The following is a 22581-nucleotide window of genomic DNA, read 5'->3' as shown; positions in this document are numbered from 1 at the left end:
TCGATCCAACGAATAATCCTTCGATCGTTCGATCGTAGGATTAGCGCTAAATCGTTTTTAGTTCATAGTCGAATATCGAGGGTTAATTAACCCTCGATATTCGACCCTTAGTGAATCTGCCCCTTTATCTATCATATAATCCCAAAGTGCCCCAAAGAGCTTTAAATATTTTAAAAATTGAAAATATATCAAACAGAATTGAAGAGCATTATTTTTCCTTTGACACCTAGCTTACTGTCCATCTTGCCAGTGTTCCCCCAAAATATACCATTTGCCTGTAATCTGCTACGGTAAGAAAGGGTTATTATAGTTTTATTCATTTAGAGAATGTTATTAAGATTTGTGGCTAAAACATTTTTGTAGTTGGAACCTGGATTGTGGCACGTCATACAAAAATGTACATTATTTCTACAGGAAGAAGACATCCCACCCCAAAAGGAAGAGGGTGAGTGTCCATGTGCCAGTTCCGCCCAAAAGGTAAGGAAATTAATGTGTGATCATTTTCCTCACTGTTAAGTCCTTTACTCTGTATGAAGAGTAATACAAGTAATTTCCAACTATATGCTCCTCTGGATATTACGTTAAAGATCCCTCATGCAAAAGTAATGCAAACAGTCATATTATTTGAAGAAATCTAGGAATAATCTGTTCAGTAAATTCCCACTTTATTAAATTTTCAATATTTGTGTCAACTTCAAATTTCTAACAAAAAAAACTTACAATGACATAAAAAAATATGAAATATAACATCCCAATATAATGTTACATCTATTTATAACATACTGGATATATAAAGGTATGGGACCTTTTATCCTGAATGCTTGGGGCATGGGTTTTTTCATAATTTGAATGCCCATTCTTTTGAGGAGGTTATTTATCAAAATGTTCTCACTATTTTCTGAAAACCACTTTGACCAAATTTATTAATACATTTTAACAAAAATTTCTTGTGTGGGAAAAGACTTAGGGGCACATTTACTAAGCTCGAGTGAAGGATTCGAATGAAAAAAACAAATTTTGGGCTACTTCGACCATCAAATTGGCTACTTCGACCTACGACTTCGAATCGAAAAAAAATCTTTCAACTATTCGACTATTGATACTGTCTCTTTAAAAAAAACTTTGACTACCTACTTCGCCAACTAAAACCTACCGAGCACCAATATTAGCCTATGGGGACCTTCCCCATAAGCTTTACTAGCAATTTCTGATCGAAGGAAAATCGATTGATTAAAATCCTTCGAATCGCTTGATTCAAAGGATTTAATCGTTTGATCGAACGATTTTTCCTTCAATCGAACTCGACTTTGATATTTGATTAACCCTCGATATTCGACCCTTAGTAAATGTGCCCCTTAAAGATAAAATCGTGAAAAAATCCAAATCATACAAATTTTTCAGATTTGACGTCTGAACCACCAAATCTTCGGATTATTGAATGAAACCCAGCACAAAGCAGGATGTGTTCAAAATGTCTATGGGACATCTGCCATTGACTTCTGCATGAACATGGCAGTTCTGAGTTGGAGTATGATTTTATTTGAGGTTTAATAAATCTCAAAAGATTTATGGGGTTTTTTCTCCTTGTTTTTCTCTTTTTGGTGGCAGATTTATCAAGGGTTGAATTTTAAGGTGATGGGAGTTTTCTTAAACTCCCATCAACTCGAAATTCAAATAAAAAAAGACCAACTGAAATTTATTAAGAAACATGATACATTACGATATTCTAATTTTTTTCAAATTCGAATCGATTTTGGACTATTTCCTAATTGAGGTACACTAAAATTAGCTCAAAGTTCAAATTTAAAAATTAGATTTTTCAATTCAACCCTTGATAAATCTGCCCCTAAAAGTTCAACCATAAAAAAATCAGACTTTAATAAATAACTCTTAAGTCTGCTAAAAAAAAATTACTTACACGTTAAATAAATCCAGTAGGATTGTTTTGCCTCCAATAAGAATTAATTATATCTTAGTTGGGATCAAGTACAAGCTAATGATTATTAATACAGAGAAAAAGGGAATACTTTTTTGAAAATTTTAAATATTTTATTAAAATGGAGTTTATAGGATATGCCCTTACAGAAAATTGGATCTGGATAATGGGTTCCTGAATAATGGATCCAATACCCATAAATAACAAATATGTCACCAGTTTATGCAAATAAAGACTGCCAGCCAGGCAGTATTTTAGTTATGTTTTCACATTCCTGTTCTTTTTAAGTCTAAGAGGTCTATATACAGGAATCAACATTCGATTTAGTGGTTTTAGGGTTATATACATCTGCAATTGAACTATTTTCTAAAACCATGAATCTTTAATAAATGATCTGAATAGAAAAGTACAAATGAAAAATAACCCTGAATGCTGAGCTAAAAAATATGAATACCTCCATAATTTGAGTTTTTTTGGACAATTACTAATGAAAAAATCTAAAAACATCTCAAAGCCCGAATGGCAAAAAAAAAAGGTCCAGAGCAGCTCTCATAGATTTCTATAGAACCTCAACTGCTTTTGTTTGTTAAAGTTTTGAGTTTTATGTAGTTCTTACTTTAAGGGACTTTTAGTAAAATTTTAATTTCTTTTTTTTTTTTAAATGAATCTCTAAAAGTGTAAAAACCACTAAAACTTCTAATGCAAAAAATTCACCAGGTAAAGTTGTTGAGGTCCTGTAAAAGTCAAAGGGAGTTGGGCTAATCCTGTTGGACCTTTTTTTTGTAACTTATGTTTTATTTGCAATTTTTTCAGTAAATAAAGCACTTTGTGGTACATACAAACGTAAAAGTAATGCATATGTCACAGGTTAGTGCAAAACAACATAAAAAGAAAAAGAAAATAAAAAGGGCTCCAATAGGAGCAAAAGACATTGTAATGCAACAGGCATTTGCATCGGTTGTATGGAAGGCAGGCATAATCTTGGACTATGATAAACTACATACATATTGGGGAACAAAATGAGCAATGAGGAGGTGGGCTCAGGCGTGGAGATAGAGCCAGTTATATGACCAAAGGGACATGGGCATCATGGCGTAATATGGGGAGGACTGCACAAGGGTCTCAATGATTGCTACGAGGCCAAACCCCTAAGTTCCCACAACGACCAGACCTTGATGTAATAATCCATTCTGTTTTGCATATAGGCAATGTTTCTGTTGGACCTCTTTTAATCAATTCAGGCTTTTAGAGGTTTTCATATTTTTTTGGTTGGTTGGTTGGTTGAATTTTTAGAGGTTTTAGATAAATTCGTAATTTTTTTTGGATCAGCGCTTTTTTTATTTGTGTATTTTAAATTCAGATCTTTAAATAAATTCCATGGCATTCATGGTTTTAGAGAAAATTAGTTTATTTGTGGTTTCAAAAACCTCTTAAACTGCTAAAATGAGACTGCTGATAAATAGGCCTCCTCCACATTGCAAATTTTAAGAGGCCTATTTATCAAAAGTCTAATTTTCGTGGTTTTAGAGGTTTATGAAACCATGGCAAAACTCACTTTCTCTATAACCATGAATACCATGGAATTTATTACAAAATCTGAAATGAAAATGCATGAATGGGAAAAGTTGCAGAAAAGTTAAGAAAACTGCAACTTTTTTGACTTGTTGCTCAATAACTATGACTTTTTTGTAGTGTCGCATAAAGCCAGAGTCAAAAACACCCAAAAAACATCTATAACCACAAATCAAAGAAAGTTTAAAAACAGTTTAATAAATTGTCCCCATATAGAAAATTTTTAAAAAGGACATTTTTTGAGAAGAAATTTGATTTGTGAAAAAAATAGAAATTTGAATTTTAGTAAATTCATGCTTCACTTGGTCATACAGTTACTTAGCTCTCAGCTGTCGCAAAAAGAAGTAGCCAATGGCTGTGTGTATTTACTCCAGAAACTGTTGCGTAGGTGATACTTTTTATTGACTGACTAAGCAGATTAAAAATGTAAGCTTTTAGAACTACTTGGGTACCTGCTTCAGGATTACTATACCATGCCAAAGTAGTCCCAAAAGCTCACATTATTTAATCGCCTTTTATTGGCTAACTGAGTAATCACCTATTTTTTGTTTTCTGGTTTTGATACTGTATATGGCTAAATGGTACAACACTATTTATCAACGGTAGAATTTCAAATTGAGAAAACTTAAAAATTCGAATTCAAAAAGACCAACCAAAACAAAGTCAAAAAATTTTTTTGGTCGAAAAGTTCTGTTTTTGATCTAATAGGTCCGTATTTGGCAGAATTTGAATCGTACAAATCAAAGGAATAGCGCATTCGATAGAATTAGATTCAAAGTTTTTCCCCACCAATTGACTCCAAATAGGTTCTAGGTGGTCCCCCATAGACTAAAACAGCAATTCGCCAGGTTTTAGATGGCGATTGGTCGAAGTTGAATTTTTAAAGAGACAGTACGTGATAAATTTCGATATTCAAATTTTTTAATTTTTTTCAAATTCGAATTTGAACTATTCCCTAGTAGAAGAACACAAAAAAATTGCTCAAAATTCGATTTTTTTTTTAAATGAAAATTCACCTTAACCTTTGATAAATCTGCCCCTATGTATTGACTCCATTCAGTAAAGGTGTTTGCACCTAAACATGGCCCTGAGGGTGAAGCTCTGCCTGCGCTGCTGTTCCTGTAAGAAAATGGTTGCTTATGAAAGCTCCAATTGTACATGCACAGCTTTCACTACTGCCCAAGCTCCGGGGTCTTGGTTGTGGTGAGGGGATGATGAAGCCACTTTGGTTCTTGTGTTTAACACAGAATATCTAAACACATTAAACCCATTTATCCCATTTAACACAGACAATTGCATCACAGCATCCCATCTGATTAAAGAGTTCACCATTTGAGAATAACGATGCTTTGGTATATTAATGAAAAGTTTAAATGCATTAAATGAATTAAGATGACTTTAGAGTCATGACGCGTTTAACACACAAGTGGCTATGGGTCAGGTTACTCTATAGGGCAAATTCATTTACCTTCAAAGTTGTGCCAGCGTTGGCTTTGCCACACTTCGCCGCACTTTGCCAGGTGAAGTTTCGCCAGGGCGCCGCTAATTCACTAAAATCCGAAGTTGTGCTCAGGGAGGCGAAAGGTAGCGAAGTTGCACTAGCGTTAATTCGTCAAGCAAAGCAAAGTTACGATAGCAATGCTTAATTTGCATACGGCGCAAAGTTAAAGTACAATGGACTTATATATAGCAGCAAATACATTACACTACACAAGCCTGGGAAAGCTTCATAAAATCAAATATAGTTGTTATTTTGCCCTATACATGTGCCCACTGTATAGTTTAGGTGCCATATGTTAGGAAATTTAGGGGGGAAAAAAAAAAAGTACGACCTTTTTCAGCCTATCACCCTTAAAAAAAAGTAAAAGACGCCTGCGTTTTTTGGGACTTAGAAATAAATGTCAACTTTTTTTGAAGCAATCCCTATCTACTCTATTGCACTTCGCCTGGTCTGAGGTGGCAAAGGCAAGTCTGGCGCAAGAGGTAACATTCAGTAAAATCCGCAAGTTAGTGAATTAGCGTAGTTACTTCCCTTCGCCATAGCACAACTTCGCCTGGCGTAAGGGTGCAAAGTAGCGCTAGAGTAGGTCCACTTCGCTAGCGTATTTATGCCAGCACCGCTAGTAAATCGGCGAAGTAACAAAATGACGTCATGCTGGCAAATTTTCGCTAGCGTTAGCCACTTTGCCCTTTAGTAAATTTGCCCCTATGTATTTTTCTAAACATAGAGTTTTAATCAGCTATATACTTACACATAAGGCACTGAAGAGAACAGTAAAGGTATGCCTGTCCAGTGAGTTAATATCTTTAATACAATTTCCGAGTTCATGAAGAAGTCAATGGCAGATGTCCCGTTGATATCCTGATCTGTGCTTGGTTTCTGAAAAAGTTGCGGTATTCAGGTCGTCAAATCGAAAATGTTGCGGTATTTAGATTTTATTTATGATTTTATTGAGTTTTTTCCCCACACAAGAATTTTTCAGGAAAATGTATAACTAGAGTAACTTTAGTAAATCTGCCCCTATATGTTGAATAATGCTGGAATTCTGTAATCTAGCAGCATCTGGAGACCAAAGATAAGGAAACAGGGAGACGAAAGCATTTCAAAATGTATAAATTACCCTATATACTCGAGTATAAGCCGAGTTTTTCAGCCCCCAAAATATGCTGAAAAGCTCAACCTCGGCTTATACTCGGGTCAAGCGCAAAAACGGTCACCGGCGACTATTCTAAGAATAGTCGCAGGCTTCCAAGAATAGTCGCAGGCTTCCAAGAATAGTCACCGGCGTTCAAGAATCGTCTCCAAGAATATTCGCCGGCGTCCAAGAATGGTCGCCGGCATCCAAAAACGAGATGCCGGCACCTCCAATGGGAGCAGAAACCCTCCATTTTTTGATTGAAACTTACCAGAAGCTGCTGCATTTCTCACCCTAGGCTTATACTCGAGTCAATAAGCTTTCCCAGTTTTTGGAGGTAAAATTAGGTACCTCGGCTTATACTCGGGACGGCTTATACTTGAGTATATACGGTATGTATCAACTGTTCCTCTGAACTTGGCATTCTGAATAAAATATATAAAATCCCTTTTACGTGTCATAGGTTTTCTAACATTTTGATTAGATGATCTGATGGCAGAATACTGTACAATGGATGAATGGTATAGGCACTTATTTCTATACAGAGATGTTAGTTAGTTCGGGCCACACAGGGGAATTAATTGGCAAGTTTGGCCTATGAGGTCCATTAAATATGAGCCCATTTTAGACTCATGATGGAGCTCCATGGAACGGTTGATGAATCATCATGTGCCACCCATTGCGGAAACTGACATTTCTGCTGGAAAGCCAGATTTTCTTAGACGAAAATGTATTGTTCCCCCTGTTGGATCCAAAGAATGATTTAAACAGCATTATACTAAAGCTCAGTATCTACCTAATAGATTCTAGATGTCTACAGTAGCCCTTCATCATCTCTCCCAAGCAATCTCATTTGCTAAGCAACGGCTCCACTATAATTAGGGTGAAACATGATTAAGGCCACTAGTTTTTCTTAGGAGAATCTGCTTTGACAATGTCTTCGCTGGGAGGATTCCTGCTGCTCCCATTTCTCGCAAATACAATTCGGAACATTGAAAGAACATCTGAAAAATCTGTTTTCATTCAAACCTCTTTCTCTTTAATATATTTTTAATTATAAAATGCCTGAAACTTTCAGTCTGCAGAGATTCGGAGAAATATGTACATACAAGCCAGGAAAATGATCTTGATTTCTCATACAAGTCTCGGAGGAATTCCACTGTTGCTGCTGGCAACCCTATAGAATTCTGTGAGCCTGCAAATTTATGGCCTATAATAATAGCATGGTCTGCATGCCTTAGAGGCCACTTAGATATAACAGTATAGATCGTATGCCCTGCTGTGTTCCTGGTTTCATTTTTTATGGCTTTCTCCCCCCCATCCCTTTAGAATGATTTTCTGCCGGCAGCCTCGGAGACAAACTGGGAATCTGTCACCAGCTCCTTCTCGGTAAGTTATATGTCACAGCGTGGAATTCAAAAAGTCTATTTAGATGAAATAAACATTGTGTGCATTGTTAAAATTAGTTTGGCAATAACAGTGTAAATTGGTCATTAAAATAGATATTCTTTGTGATGTTGTATGGAATGAGTTCTGCTGTTTTTCAGCATTTGTTTTCTTTGATGGGCGAATAAATTTGGCGCGTCAAAACATTTTGGTGTCGGAATTAGGGATGCACCGATTCCAGGATTCGGTTTGGGATTCGGCCTTTTTCAACAGGATTCGGAATCCTCTGCCCGAACTGAATCCGGATCCTAATTTGCATATGCAAATGATGGATGGGAGGGAAATCGCATTACTTTTTGTCACAAAACAAGGAAATAAAAAATGTTTTCTCCTTACTACCCCTAACCACCCCTAATTTGTATATGCAAATTAGAATTTGGTTCGGTATTCGGCCAAATCTTTCGCAAAGGATTCTGAGGTTTGGCCAAATCCAAAATAGTGAATTCGGTGCATCCCTAGTCAAAATTGTCGCGTGTCAAAATTATTCGGATGCCCATTGACTTCAATGCATTTGGACAAAATAGGCGCACGTTAACATTTTCACAGGCATCAAAATTGTCGCATGTCAAGATAATTTTGATGCCCAATGACTTCTATGCGTTTACGCAAATTTCCCAACATTTCGTAAATTTTTGGCAAAACGAAATGGGACAAATTCGCCCCTCACTAATAGAGAACCATGAAATAAATCTAAAATAATTCTCAAATATATATGTGTACATTATTTGGGGGCAGATTTACTAAGGGTCGAATTTCGAAGTTAAAAAAACTTCGAAATTCGACCCTCGAATTGAAATCCTTCAGCTTTGAATATCGAAGCCGAAGGATTTTTCACCGAATTTAGCGTTCAAACAATCGAATAGAAATCGTCCAAATCGAACCATTAAATCGTTGTAATCGATCGATTTGAACGATTTTTAGCGATAGTTCGAAGGATTTTTATTTAACCAAAAAAAAAAACGTAGAAAAGTGCTCTGGAAGGTCCCCATAAGCTAACATTGCACTTCGGTAGCTTTAATTTGGTGAAGTATGAAGTCGAAGTTTTTTTTAAAGAGACAGTACTTCGATTATCGAATGATCGAATAGTCAAACGATTTTTTACTTTGAATCATTTGAATCGAAGTTGAATGGTCGAATATAGCCTATTCGATGCTCGAAGTACCCAAAAATTTACTTCAAAATTCAAACTTTTTCAAATTTGAACCATTCACTCGAGTTTATCTGCCCCCAACTGTAAATCGGATTAAAGTTCAAAATACTGGTGACCCTTACAGTATATGGACTGGCAGCTTTGTACAGTTACTACAGTGCGCCAGGTCCCCCTGCAAAAAAAATCTTTGAAGGGCCCGACGCACTGCACTTCATATCCCCATTTTTTTCAGTGAAACTGCGGCAAGATTTTAGCCACAAAAAATGCACAGGAAATATTCAGCAGTAGAGGAAAAAAATAACCCAATAGGATTATTTTCTATTACAATTTGGATTTTTGATCAAGCCAAGTAGAATGTCCTCTCTTATTGTTACGACAGAAAACAACAAAAATCATTTGTTTACAATGTAACTCTATTGAAAATGGTATTCCTGGCTTTTAGAGCTTTCTGGCTGACATGTTTCCAGATATTAGATACCGTATCTGTGTGACTATATACAGGGAAATTATGAAGGAGTTACATTTCAGGCTGAGTGCTTTTATACAGGTCTTGGAATTCCAAGGTACAGGGACCTGTTTTCCAGAATCCTCTGGACCTGGGGTTTCCCAGATAAGGGATCTTTCTGCAATTTGGATCTCCATATTTTAAGTCTACTAAACAATAATTTAAATATGTATTAAACCCATTAGGAATGGTTTGCCTTCAATAAGGATTGATTATATCTTAGTTTGGATGAAGTACAAGGTACTGTGGGTTTATTATTAAAGAGAAGAAGGAAATCATATATTTAAAATTTGGATTATTTGGATAAAACGGAGTCTATGGGAGATGGCCATTCTGTAATTTGGAGCTTTCTGGATAATGGGTCTCTGGATAACGGATCCCATACCAGAAGTAATATGTGTAATGGATAGAGGATAATTCACCCCCTACAGCGATGAGCGAAAATGACGCCCAATGACGTCGCTAGTGAAAATTCGACAGAAATTATATCTGCAGGGACATTGACAATTTACTACCGGTTGTAGAAGGCAATTCACTAGCAAAAGAAACAGTTGTTAGCACAGTTTCAAGCCCTATCGCCAGGTGAATATTTGCTCAGACGAATGATCGTTACTCCGCAAATTCACTAAAGTGCGGATTTCACAGAACGTTGCCTTTTTTTGCCAGAGTTTCCTTCACTATCTTAGACCTGGGGAACTGATAAAATGAAGCTACATCCTCCTCAATCTTATGTCAGTGACATCATATCCTGTATGCCGGAAACGCATAAAAGTTGTAAAAAAAAAAAACGCTAGTGTTTTTTTCATTTTTTGCCTCCATTTTTTACCTTGAAATGAACCCTAGCGATATATCGCTAAGAAATGCTTGCACTGACGAATTAAAGCTAGCGAAACTTCGCCAGAATTTTTTGTGAATTAGTGTAGTGGTAACAAATTTACGCCTGGCGAATTGATGGATTATACCCTTTGTTCCGTATTCATGGGATCACATGCCTTGATCTGCTTCAAAGAGTTTGGAAGCAAAATGCTTTGTTACAAGCAATTTCCTATATCCATATAGAAGACAGAGTTATATCTTGTGCTTTGAGTAAAACATGCTTTGAGCAGCTTAAAATAATGGCAATGAATCACTGTCATCTATTTGTTTGTCATTGCTATGTTAGGCACAGGAACAACATGGCGGCCACTGCTTATTCCACATACACAACTTTCTCATTGCTATTTGATTGCATCAAATCACGCTACAGTATGAGTTATTATATGTAGTTAGTATCACTTAGTATCTGTTAAATGGACAAATTGTCTGACATTCCTTTATGTAGAACCAATCCAGAGGCTAATTGATATCAGTTTATTACTTGTGTGAGTTTGTAGACTTAAACTGAAATTAATGATTCCTAAAATACTATCGCATAATTAGGAAAAATATACATCCCTTCAGTTTAAACTAGATGGATGTACTTTTAACTGTGTGAGTCTGAGTTTCTGAAGACTTTGCTTTCAGCAGCTAAAAGTTCAGTTTCTTGGAATAGAAAATATTTAAATGCATTTCATGTGATCCCAAGGCTCTTTTTTCACAAATATTGTTTGTTCAACCTGCCTGTAATAGGGGCCAGAGTAGGGCCTGGGTATTAACCATTTGTTACCTGGATGGACCACCATCCATCGGGTGGGGGAACACCTGGAAGGAGACTCAGCAGGGGATGTGCAGTCAAACAATTCCTTTATTCTTCAAGGCATACACCAGTACAGCAGTTCACCAATAGGGCTCTATCCCCTGGTCCTTCAGCTTTTTCCTTCCACTGGACTGCACACAGTCGGGGGGGGGCCCACTCTCTCAGACACCCCTCCTTGGGTCCTGACCAGCACTATCAGCCAAAGCCAGGCCCTGAATGGTGGGTATCCCGTTGGACACACTGGGGCTCATTTATCAACACTGGGCAAATCTGTCCATGGGCTGTTACCAGTTACAAGCCAGTTGCAAGAAGAACAATGAATACAGCAATCTGATTGGTTGCTATAGGTAACAGCTCATTGGTAAATTTGCCCAGTGTTGATAAATAAGCCCCAGTGTGCCAACTTACTCCTTGTAGGGGTTACAGTTGCCCATGCTGGTCCCTGGCTAACTTATGCCCACTTGAGAATGGCAGGGTGCCAGACCACTGCCATAGCTTAGCGGCGCCGACTACTGCTGTGGCCTTTGCCACTGTAAACAGGTGCCCCTGAATCCTGCCTCTTGCAGCTGGATCTTGACCCAGTTGCTGCAGCCGTTTCTCCAACTCAGCCGAGACTGGCACACTGCAGACCAGTGCTTGTAGCACCTCCACAAACATAGCCCAAGCTTATGTAGACAGCACTTCAATCTGTCTTCTTAAGAAGGGGCTCAAATAGCATTGCTGCCAGCATTCTGTGCACCTGGCATGTAAGTCTTGGAGGGCCCAGCTTAGCTCAGCACCACACTGGCCACATACGGGGATGATCCATCGGCTGCTGCAATCATGACCTTTTCAGCAAACACCCCGGCGTAGCAGGTCCCCGCATTATGACCCAGGCGATGGCCCAAAGGGCTGTGAGTTGACCATCCAGCAACACTGCCTTCACTCTCGCTGCATGGAGTCCCTTCTCCACCATGGTCACTCGGGGGAGCCAACATGTTTGGTGATACATCTAGGTAGGGCTTGTATACTGCTGCTGGTGCGACCTCACCCTCAGACTCTGAACTACACAAAGGCAGCCACATCTTTTCTCTTGGGTGTAGTCTTCTTCCTCCGGAAGACCCGCCTACAAACCTGCCCTTTTGCTGTCAGAGGCTGCACCATCTGACATCATTTGCATGCTATCTGTGCACTTCCGGACATCAAAATGTTGGTGCCACATGGCTCTATGTACCCGGGGAACAGTCTCCTCTCACTGTCCCTACACTTCAGTGCCACAGATAGTCAGGGTATACACAATATTCCACTCGGTGCAGTCACTATTGGGCCACAGCAGCTTAGCCTTGTCCCGGCAACTAGTAGTATGCTTTATTTCTCTGCAGTTGGCCACACTTCCTGTCAGCAGCCCCACTGCACTATGCCACTAGCACGTAACTCCAACCGGGGTTTTGGCATACTCTTCTGCCCTTTCGTCTCACACAATATGGCCGGTATTCAGACACAACACCCAGGGGTCTGGCATACTTTTGCTGGTTGGCAGTGTATTCCCAGTCTCACATGGATCCCCCACCATCGGGGAAAAGGTGGCATCCTGCCGACTACGCCAAATATATGCAGGACAGAGTAGGGCCTGGGTATTAACTCCTTTGTTACCTGGGTGGACCACTGTCTGTCGGGGGGTTTCCGGATAATAAATATTTCTGTAATTTGGATCTTCATACCTTAAGTCTACTAGAAAAATGTAAACATTAAATAAACCCAAGAGACTGGGTTTGCCTCCAAGAAAGATTAATTATATCTTAGTTTGGATCAAGTACAAGGTTCTGTTTTATTATTACAGAGAAAAAGGAAATAATTTTTAAAATGTGAAATATTTCATTGTAATGGAGTCTATGGGAGATGGCTTTTCCATAATTTGGAGATTTTCAGATAATGAGTTTCAAGATAACAGATCCCATACCTGTATTTAAGCAATTCTTATACCCTAAAAAGCATGTTCACAGCCATTTTTAAGAACATATCTGCAAAATTTTGTATAGAAACTCGCATTTAATTAAATTAAAAATAAAAGGGCATCCAGAAGTACTGTTTGCCACTTAGCATGCCTGTCATTTATGGGAGCCCCTTCCTCTATAGTAAACATCAGGCTTTCATAAGTCAATTATCTATCTGCTTCATTGGTCCCAGCATAATGCCTCATGCCATTGGCAATGGTAGAAAGATAGCAAGCAGACTTTGGCACACTTCTGTGTTCAATGTTGGCAGTGAAAAGAAGAAAACTTTACTTCACATTAAATCCTGAATCCTGTTTTGTGTTTTCCAACACATAATCATAAGCATGTTTTTTACACAGACCAACAAACAATTTAAAAGGCTAGTGGATCCAACATCACAATTTCTGTTATTGCCTTTGACAAAGTTAACCTTTCTCTTATCCCTACTAAATCTGGTGCAGAATCCCATTATCCAGACATCTACGAATTATGGAAAGTCATCTCCAACAGACTACATTTTAAGAAATAACTCAATATTTAATGTGAAATACGGTCTTCTTCCACTAACCACCAACACTGGACACCGAAGTGGGCATTTGCTTGCTATTGTTGTTCCATAGAAAAAAATCCAATGGCAAACAGGATTGATGCAAGCAAGACTGCCTTGCATGTTTAATGTGGAGTGTAACGTTTCTGAGTCACGTTGCCGAGCCTCTACCTTTTGAGCACCAGGTATCTTTACCATTTATTTTGTTAGGGTGCGCGAGAGCTGAATATGTTGGAGTCACTTGCTATTGTAGTGCCATGTTGTATTGAGGACCAAAGATTCCTGCATGCTACATGCTTGCACTCCTCAGTTCAGTCAGTCTGGTACTGTATGAAAGGTTCAATGTTTGTGTGCACATGTATTATACATTAACAACTTTCTAACCATCCAAATTGCACACACCAATGTTCTCTATATGCCTGAATAGTGTGAATTAGAAGTGGAATATCGGTTACTCTTCACAGAGGGACCTTCTAAAAGTGTTCATTAGAAATTGATGTATTTAGACTTGTAAAGTCTCTTGTACCATGTTGTAGAATTGGGGTTTCTACAAACATGGCTAAGATGCAGTTTAATCTCTAGTAATGATTTGCCGGCTGAGCACACTCTACATTCAATGAAGAAATAAACATAATTGCATAGTGTTTTCTACACCTTATTATCTCTACACAATTGTGTTTATTCCTAGGATTGGGATTTTTTATACCGTTCTTTTGAAAAGCCAATTAAATCTCATTAGTGATGGGCGAATTTATTCGCCAGGCGCGAATTCGCGGCGAATTTGCGCGATTCGCCGCCAGCGAATAAAGTCGCGAAAATTCGAGACGCCGGCGCCGTTTCGCGAATTTTTCGGCGAAGCGAAACGGCGCAAATTCGCCCATCACTAAATCTCATCTATAGATCTAAGTGAAGTGAACTTCCAAATATCACAGTTACATAGTTTAATGTCCATATAAGGCTGATCTAAGTTCTAGCACATGCTTTATTTTAAATGTAGAGGCTTGAAACTTTGTCCAAAAACAGTCAAATATTTTTTCTTTTTACTGGGACCATTCTGAAGCATTACGAGCACTACATTGCCATTCTACAATTTCCCTGAAACATCTGTGTAGTCATAAAATGAGAGAAACATGATTTTAAAAAATGCTCTCTGTATCATGAGGAGGTAAGCCCATAAGATCCCTTAAATTGGATACCCAAGTATCTTCTTATTAACATATTACTCAGATCCCCAATCCTTGGAAAGTTGTCCAGCAGTTGGAATTCACAATGAATTGAGGGAAATGATTTGGAATGTTGGCTACAAATATAACTGGTTAAAATACTGCACTAGTGCAGAAATGTATAGTCCTCTAATTTGTTTTATCAGTTTTTAGGGTGTTGATATGTGTTGATAAAACTTCAACAGAAACAAGATCAGTTGGCTTATCTTAGAGAACATCTTCTGCTACTGTGTTACTAACAGAAGTTTATGTGAATTAAATATCTCACTTTTTTAAATCTGATGGGGGGACCTTTTTACCCATAAAGTGGATCACCGTACCAGAGGCCACCCCTTTAGACTAGAAGAAAAGAACTTTCATTTGAAGCAACGTAGAGGGTTCTTCACAGTCAGGACAGTGAGGTTGTGGAATGCACTGCCGGGTGATGTTGTGATGGCTGATTCAGTTAATGCCTTTAAGAATGGCTTGGATGATTTCTTGGACAGACATAATATCAAAGGCTATTGTGATACTAAACTCTATAGTTAGTATAGATATGGGTATATAGAATTTAATTAAAAGTAGGGAGGGGAGTGTGTATGGATGCTGGGTTTTCATTTGGAGGGGTTGAACTTGATGGACTTTGTCTTTTTTCAACCCAATTTAACTATGTAACTATGTAACTATGTAACTATGATGGGTCTGTAGTTCATACTGGTACAATGTCTGATTGACAGAACTACTGTTACATTTGTGGTCAAGTTGAGAGAAATACAAGCTCTAAGCTTTAGCTTAAAATGCAATACTCCTCCAGCTAGATATGTATCTACTTTATAACCTTCTTGTAGCCACAAAAACAATAATAAATCTTGAAAATATATTGGGTGCTGGTTTCTTGCCTATTATGTTTCCTTTCAGCTCCCTTCTCTTTTGATAGGATTATTTATAGGATCCCATTTTTATCTCTATTTATTATCTCACCGTGAGAAGTTGTATATAAAGTATAATTCAACATAGAGTAACTGCAAGCATATATCATCTTGGTCAGTTGAGCAGATTAATAAAACTTTGGACTTTGTCTACCAAAATTTCTCTCCTAAATGAACCTTCCCTGTGTGACTGGGTGGGTTTTGGCATTAGAAAATCCCAATTCTCATATTTTAGAGAACAGTCCCTGTGGATCAGAGGTGTATGGTTGGGTCTGTGTCTATTCAGTTGCACCTGTTATGTTGATTGCTTATGTTGAAGACAAACTTAGCTCTTCCAGCTGGGGATTTAGGATTGTTGAAAATGGTTACGGCATTTAATGACCAAGACACCAAGAATTCACTCTAGACTACCTCTGAGCTTTGTTCAATAAATGTGGGGCCAAATCCAAGAATTCCTGAATGTGTGCACTTCATGTGCCCACTATAGTCATTGACATGCACACATTATGTTAGCATAAGGGTAACCAGCAAATAGATGAGATTGTAGGTTTTTTTGCCTGCCTTTATTCTTAGGTTTCAATAATTATATGTGGCCATATTTTCTACAAGTAACTGTAATGGTTAATGGAGCAACGGCTTTCTCTGGCACATGTCCAAAAGGGGAAAAAGGATTAGTTAAAATATATAAACATCACCTAACAAGAGTCCCAAATTACAAATTTAGTGGATATTCACCCAGGGCATTAAACAAGTATGCAGGATAATTAATCTGTCACATCTGTATGGCTGCAAGGTGCCTAGTTACTGCCACGAATACTTTGATTCTGACTTGCTTGTTAAGATGCTCAAAATGAATCTGTTCTGCCCTATGTAAAGCTATCTTCTCTAAGCAGCATATGTTTTTATATGAGAATTCTGTGTCTGGGAGTATCTATCATCGTCTATGATACATGAAACCCATTGATTTGTAAAGCTAAATACAAAAAATAGTAATGGCTACAGCTGCCCATCAGCATCATTGTTATGTCAAACAATGAAATATAGTTACAGTCCAGGCCACATGTTAATCATTAGTATTTAGCAGCACATTCTGCTTTGCACATAACATGGAAACTTTAAAATCGAGTTTGTCATTACAAGCTATTATAGAAAAATGTTGAAATCATTAGCACAAAACAAAAACTGTGGTACCGTGTTAGCCAGTAGCAAAAATAACAAATAAAAGAACAAACAAATACAAAAAGTATTGTAGAAGTGATACCTATATTGGCTAACAATTAAAAAAAATACATTACAAGCACCAAGGCCCCTTCGTCAGGCAAAATACAAATTAAAGCTTTCATTTGTATTTTGCCTGGTGAAGGGGCCTTGGTACTCTGAAAGCTTGCACTGTATTTTTTTTATTGTTAGCCAATAAAAAAACCCAGCCTGAAGCAAGTGCCGAATATGCCTGAATAAGGAAAAAAATCCTTCCTGACCCCAATGGAGATTGGAAACATTCCCTGGATCAAGAATTTGACATTCATTTAACATGAATAAAAACCATGCAGACTCTCACATTTATACTGTATACCCGTACCAAAACCACAATATAACAGTGCATGCAGGAAAATATCCACATTTGGTTATTAATAGATAATATGAGAACATAAAGGAGAGAAACTCCTGACATTTCACAAAATATGCAAAATATGCAAAACCTTTACAGTTTAGTTGTGATCTCTGTACCTTTTTTAACTCATTCAAATACTTCAGTTGACCTGTTGCCCAAACCTTGATGAGGCATTTGCCAGGGACCTATAAATACTCGTATCTCTCTACTCAATGCCATTTTATTATACAATAGGTTCTATATTAGCTTTACCAGACACTGGATGACATTACCTAGCACCACAAAGTTTCTTATCAAAATGAATCCCAAATTTTCCTCCAATAAGGAATTGCTGCCCAGCCTTTAAATGTATTTAAACCATCCTGCAAAGTGGAAACATATTGAGTGGAACCTAGTTTTGCAAAATTATCATCAACAGGGACAATATTTACAATGCCAACGTCAATGTCATTTATGAATAGATTATAAAGCATTTTACCAAGGGCAGGCCTCTGAAGTACTTCTTTAACAACATTGGTGAACAACCCCTTTAAACCATATAGCTTTTGCTTTAATTTTCTGTGTAGGGAGCAAGGAAGCTGGTGGGTATCAATCGGTATTACCTTGGGCACAAATACTACTTGAACTGGCTCTGCATGCTGTAAGAAAGGAGGGTTAAGTGACTGGACTCTGAGGAAGACTCCAAGGAAGACTAAGGAAGACTTGGGTTCAATACCTGTCAATGACACTAGATTAGTGTCTTATGGCCTTGGACATTTCAGTTAATCTGTCCACACTTTAGAAAAAAAAGGGCTACCAGACAGCAAATCATTGCACCTGATTAATATGCTATTTAATGTACAAGTAATAGTGCTACAAAAGTATATTGTCATGACTCCCACACACAGCAGGACTTGTTAAACAGTAGCTGGCCTGCTGTGTGCCTTAATTCTTCTTCTCTGCATCAGCACAGAGAGGGCTTTCAAAGGTTAAACATTATGGACTTTTCACCTCTTTTTCAACCTCAATAACTATGTTACCATGATACGGCTGCTTGCTGTGATGGAGTCATAAACTGTAAATCTACTTAGCTTGAGAGAAAATAATAGCTATTTTGCTGCTCCTGGCTATTGGTAAGATCAGCCATTATTTTCAGATTTTTTTTTAAATAATGCAGTTTTTCTGCAGATTTGTCATTATCTTTTTCTATTGGTTTCTCTAAAATGCCAACATATATGGAGGCACATTTAATTTCTTTGCAACGGTCATCCTGGACCCCATTGCTCAGGGATGGGGCTTTCATTGGTTCTAGGTAGAGATTCATTGTCCTGTGCAGAACCTTAATGGTTATTTTACTAAAAGAGTGCAAATTGTAAACAACATAGAATTCCAGAATGATTGTCAGGCCCAGATTTGTAGAAAGGCCACAAAGGCCTGGCCTAGGGCAGCACAATTTTATGGGCAGCATTCTCTACAACTGTGGCACATACTGGGGGAGCACAAGAGGTTTTGACAGTCGCATACAAAGTCTCAGAGCCAGAGAAGTAGAATGTGTGCACACTCAAGGGATGGGAAGTAAGGGAAGGGGCAGACATCGGCTAGCCTAGGGGCACCACAGATACAAATCTGGCCCTAATGATTGTGCCTGCTGATAGATACATTAGATACCAGAGTGGCAAACATTCACTACAGTACATTAACAGCGTATAATTTGGGGAACACTTTTAGGGTCAGGGCAGATTCAGGGAGATTAGTTGCCCAGCGACAAATCTCCTCTTCTTCGGAGCAACTAATCCCCCCAAACTGCCTTCCCGCCGGCTAAAATGTAAATCGCCGGCAGGATGGCACTCGATGCAATTCGTTTTCCGAAGTCAGCCGAAGTTTCCTCATGAGGCAACTTTGGTTGACTTCGGAAAATGAAGCACACTGATTGCCATAACTCTACTGATTTACATTCTAACTGACGGGAGGCAGTTCGGGGAGATTAGTTGCCCCAAAGAAGAGGAGATTTGTCGCTGGGCAACTAATCTCCATGAATCTGCTTGTGTGCCCTGACCCTTAAGGTCAGTCCACACGAGCAGATTCAGGGAGATTAATTGCCCCAGCAACAAATCACCTCTTCTTCGGGGCGACAATCTCCCCGAACTGCCTTCCCCCTGCCCTCCGCAGGCTAAAATTAAAATCTCCTGCGACAATTCACATGCGGCGCTTCATTTTCTGAAGTCGCCTAAAGTTTCCTGATGAGGCAACTTCGGAAAACAAAGCACCGCGTGTGCATTGCTGTAGGCAATTTTCATTTTAGCTTGCGGAGGGAAGGGGGAAGGCAGTTCAGGGAGATTGTTGCCCCCCGAAGAAGAGGCGATTTGGCGACTAATCTCCCCGAATCTGCTCGTGTGGCCTGACCCTTAAGAGAATGGGTAGCACACAGGAAGAATGTTTATTCATTACTCACATGGCAGGAATGTATTGCTATACGAAGGATACAAGTAACCAAATTGCAGTAGGCATTGTCATTGTCTTGAAGGTCACAGTGATTTCAAGGGAGAAGAAGAGAAAGCCACTAGAAATTACATTATTTGAAATGCAAGGGAATAAGAGGAATATGGAGATGTGCTCAACATTTGCCTCCAACCATTTGCTGGATCCAATGAAATCCAGAGGAGGAACACATTTTGGCAAATTTTAGAAGCTGCACAAAGTTGGACATTGTTGGGACTTTCACTTTGATGTAGCAACAGGAGTTTCATATGAATCTGAGGAGCAACTCTATTGTTCATGATGTTATGGGTTGGGGATAGGGAACCTTAGCATCAGTCTTTAATTTTCTCTTCACAGAAGCTGCCCTAGATGTGGTGGTTGAATTAACACCACTGCCCTACAAAATAATTTCTTGGTTTGATCCACAACAATTTCTTACATAAATTCGAGGGCGATAGGAGCAGTTATTTGTATTCCATGGGGCCTTAGCATAAGGTAGAGTCCTTCATAGAGAAAGTATATACATACTATATGTATTTAGAAGGTTACTTTCTCCAAGGGCCGGTAACTCTACACTGAGTTTTCTTAGAGCTATATAAATAGATTGTTTCCATTCTGATTTTGGCATCACAAATAGGATCAGTACAATGTACAAAACAATCCAAAGAGAGCTTGATGTCAGATGTCAATTGCATCAGCGTCTTTGGCAGAAACTGCTTAGACAGATGTACGGCCAGTCATGCAGCTGCCTCCCATGCTGTCCCGTGCAATAGCCTGTGGATGTCTTTTGGGAGCATGCAATATATTTTGTTGTGATGAGTCAATATATTTATTAATTGCACATTTTATTTATCTCTTTATTTTTAATAACAACTTAACAACATGCAATGCTGCCAATGGCCATAAGGAATCTGAAACGTACTGGAGGTCAAAAATAAATAAATGAAATGTAAGGAAATCCTTTTCCTACAGTGTCTGCTACGTTGCTTGTCAAATATAGTTGTTATCCCTTTGATCTTAATAGGATTTGCTGCTCTCATAAATCCAGGGTTGCTTTATTTGCGGTTGTGTCTCCAAATCGGGAATGTTATCCTATGTAGGAAAAGGGTTAAAGACTTTTCTGTTCCTGCTAAAGTCCCTATGTGTAGTCTACAGGGGAGGGAAAAGGTGAATGAATATCAGGTATTAGTCTATCTTGTTGGATCTCCACTGATTAGAATTCATGGGAGTAAAATCTGCATCAATCACTGTCCGTTTCGCTGCATTCCACTGAATAAATAGCTCTTGTGTGCAGTCATTCAACTGAGTAGGATAGAATAAAGCAAAGCTGAGAGTGGTTGCTGTAGCCACCTAAATATGGTTTATGGCAAGCACATATTGCAAATGCATGGGTCAATCTGTGGTGCAAATTCGCAAACTCCGCGTCACTTCGCGAGGCACAAATTTATTACCACTATTCTAATTCAGTCATATGCAAAGTTGCATCTCGGCAGCCGAACGCTGATGAATATTTGCTAGCATTACTTTGGCTTTGCGAGCATTTCATAGCAAATTTTCGCTAGCGTTCATTTCTGTCTAGCAAAACTTTGCTAGCACTCTTGTGTTTAGGTTAATTTGAAAAGGATGGGTACCTAAGTTATATGGACGTCTTTAATAGTAAGGCTGGTGCAAATGCTTGAAGTGGCCACTTTTTCAAACACATCTCCAATGAGCCATAATAAAGATAGAAGAGATCCTCTAAAGCCCTAGACATGAGCCCACCCCTAAACAAATGTTGCATGCCCCTCAAATTAGTTTTAAAACATTCCACACACTTAAAGCTTTAATAGTTTGGACCTTTGAAGGCAATCCCGCTTTAAAAAAAAGGAAAAGTCGCCAGGTTTTTTTTTTTGAAATTTTAATGCATTTTGGCGCAATGCATATGATGTCAATGACATAAGATTGAGGAAGATCGAGCTTAATTTTATCCGTTCACCAGGTCTGAGGTGGCGAAGTAAGCTCTGGTGAAAGAGGTAACATTCAGTAAAATTTGCATCTTAGTGAAAGTAATGACCATTTGCCAGATTGAAAAGTTACCTGGCGATAGGGCGCAAATGAACGATATCGATGGTCTTGTTCGTTAGCGAGACGTCCTCTACGCCTGTTTGTGAATTGGCGATGTCCCTGCGGATGAGATTTCTGGAGAATTGTCGCTAGCGACGGCCATTTCACCCTTTAGTGAATCTGCCCCTGTGTCTTTATGTTCAATAAGAGGCTCCTCAGAGAAGCTAGCAGCAGTGCTTTGTTTGTATTCTAGAGTGTGAATCTGTAGGTACAGGGGAAAGTCCCTAGAATACAAATGGAGCATTGTATAATGCTTTGTTGCATTGGATCCCAAATTGTGTAGCTGCCTCCTTCCCTACCAGAGCATTGCCTGGTGTGCCTCAGCCTGAAGACCAGTTAAGGTGAGATTTGGGAATAATCTGCTCTCCTAGATGCCCTTGAAAGCTCAGGTGTCTGAGATGTTAACATGAGTAATGACTGATTGAATAGCTTCCTATATCTGTACTTATTCTTTGAACCATGCTAAAGACTTGGGTTCTGGCCATATGCTGGACCATCAATTGGGGCTTGAACAAAAAATGTCTAACAACAGCTAGTTTAAAAGATTGAAAGCTATTTTGGAATGCCAAAATTAGATCAATTGCTTCACTGGTCTGAATGAAGACTTCACATTTGTTTTTATGACTGTTTTTTGGGGAAAAACACAAAAAACATTATGTCAACCAAACCATCAACCAAAGGGATTGGAGCTCTCCTCAACCCTCTCCCTGTCTATCTAAGGATCTCTCCAGGCACAGTGTTTGGAAGAAACTGGCAAAATGGAAAGAGTTGTAGCATAGTGAAAAGGAGCTTATTTAACAAGATAAGGCAAAGTATATGCTATTTCAGAGCTAAAGGT

At 38.6% G+C, this 22581-nt stretch overlaps 1 protein-coding gene across 1 annotated transcript in view; it reads left to right on the top strand.

Moving 5' to 3' along the window:
* The window catches only part of pdgfd.S (platelet derived growth factor D S homeolog), a 131725-nt gene that overhangs the window by 90579 nt on the left and 18565 nt on the right, over positions 1–22581 (top strand). The window contains exons 4-5 of the mRNA XM_018250312.2: positions 415–477; positions 7474–7533. Of these exons, the coding sequence (XP_018105801.1) occupies positions 415–477; positions 7474–7533 (123 nt within the window). The remainder of the gene's footprint in view (positions 1–414; positions 478–7473; positions 7534–22581) is intronic.

The sequence above is a fragment of the Xenopus laevis genome, chromosome 2S (assembly GCF_017654675.1).
Source record: "Xenopus laevis strain J_2021 chromosome 2S, Xenopus_laevis_v10.1, whole genome shotgun sequence".
Taxonomy (NCBI): domain Eukaryota; kingdom Metazoa; phylum Chordata; class Amphibia; order Anura; family Pipidae; genus Xenopus; species Xenopus laevis.
This window is presented reverse-complemented; position numbering and strand designations above follow the sequence as displayed.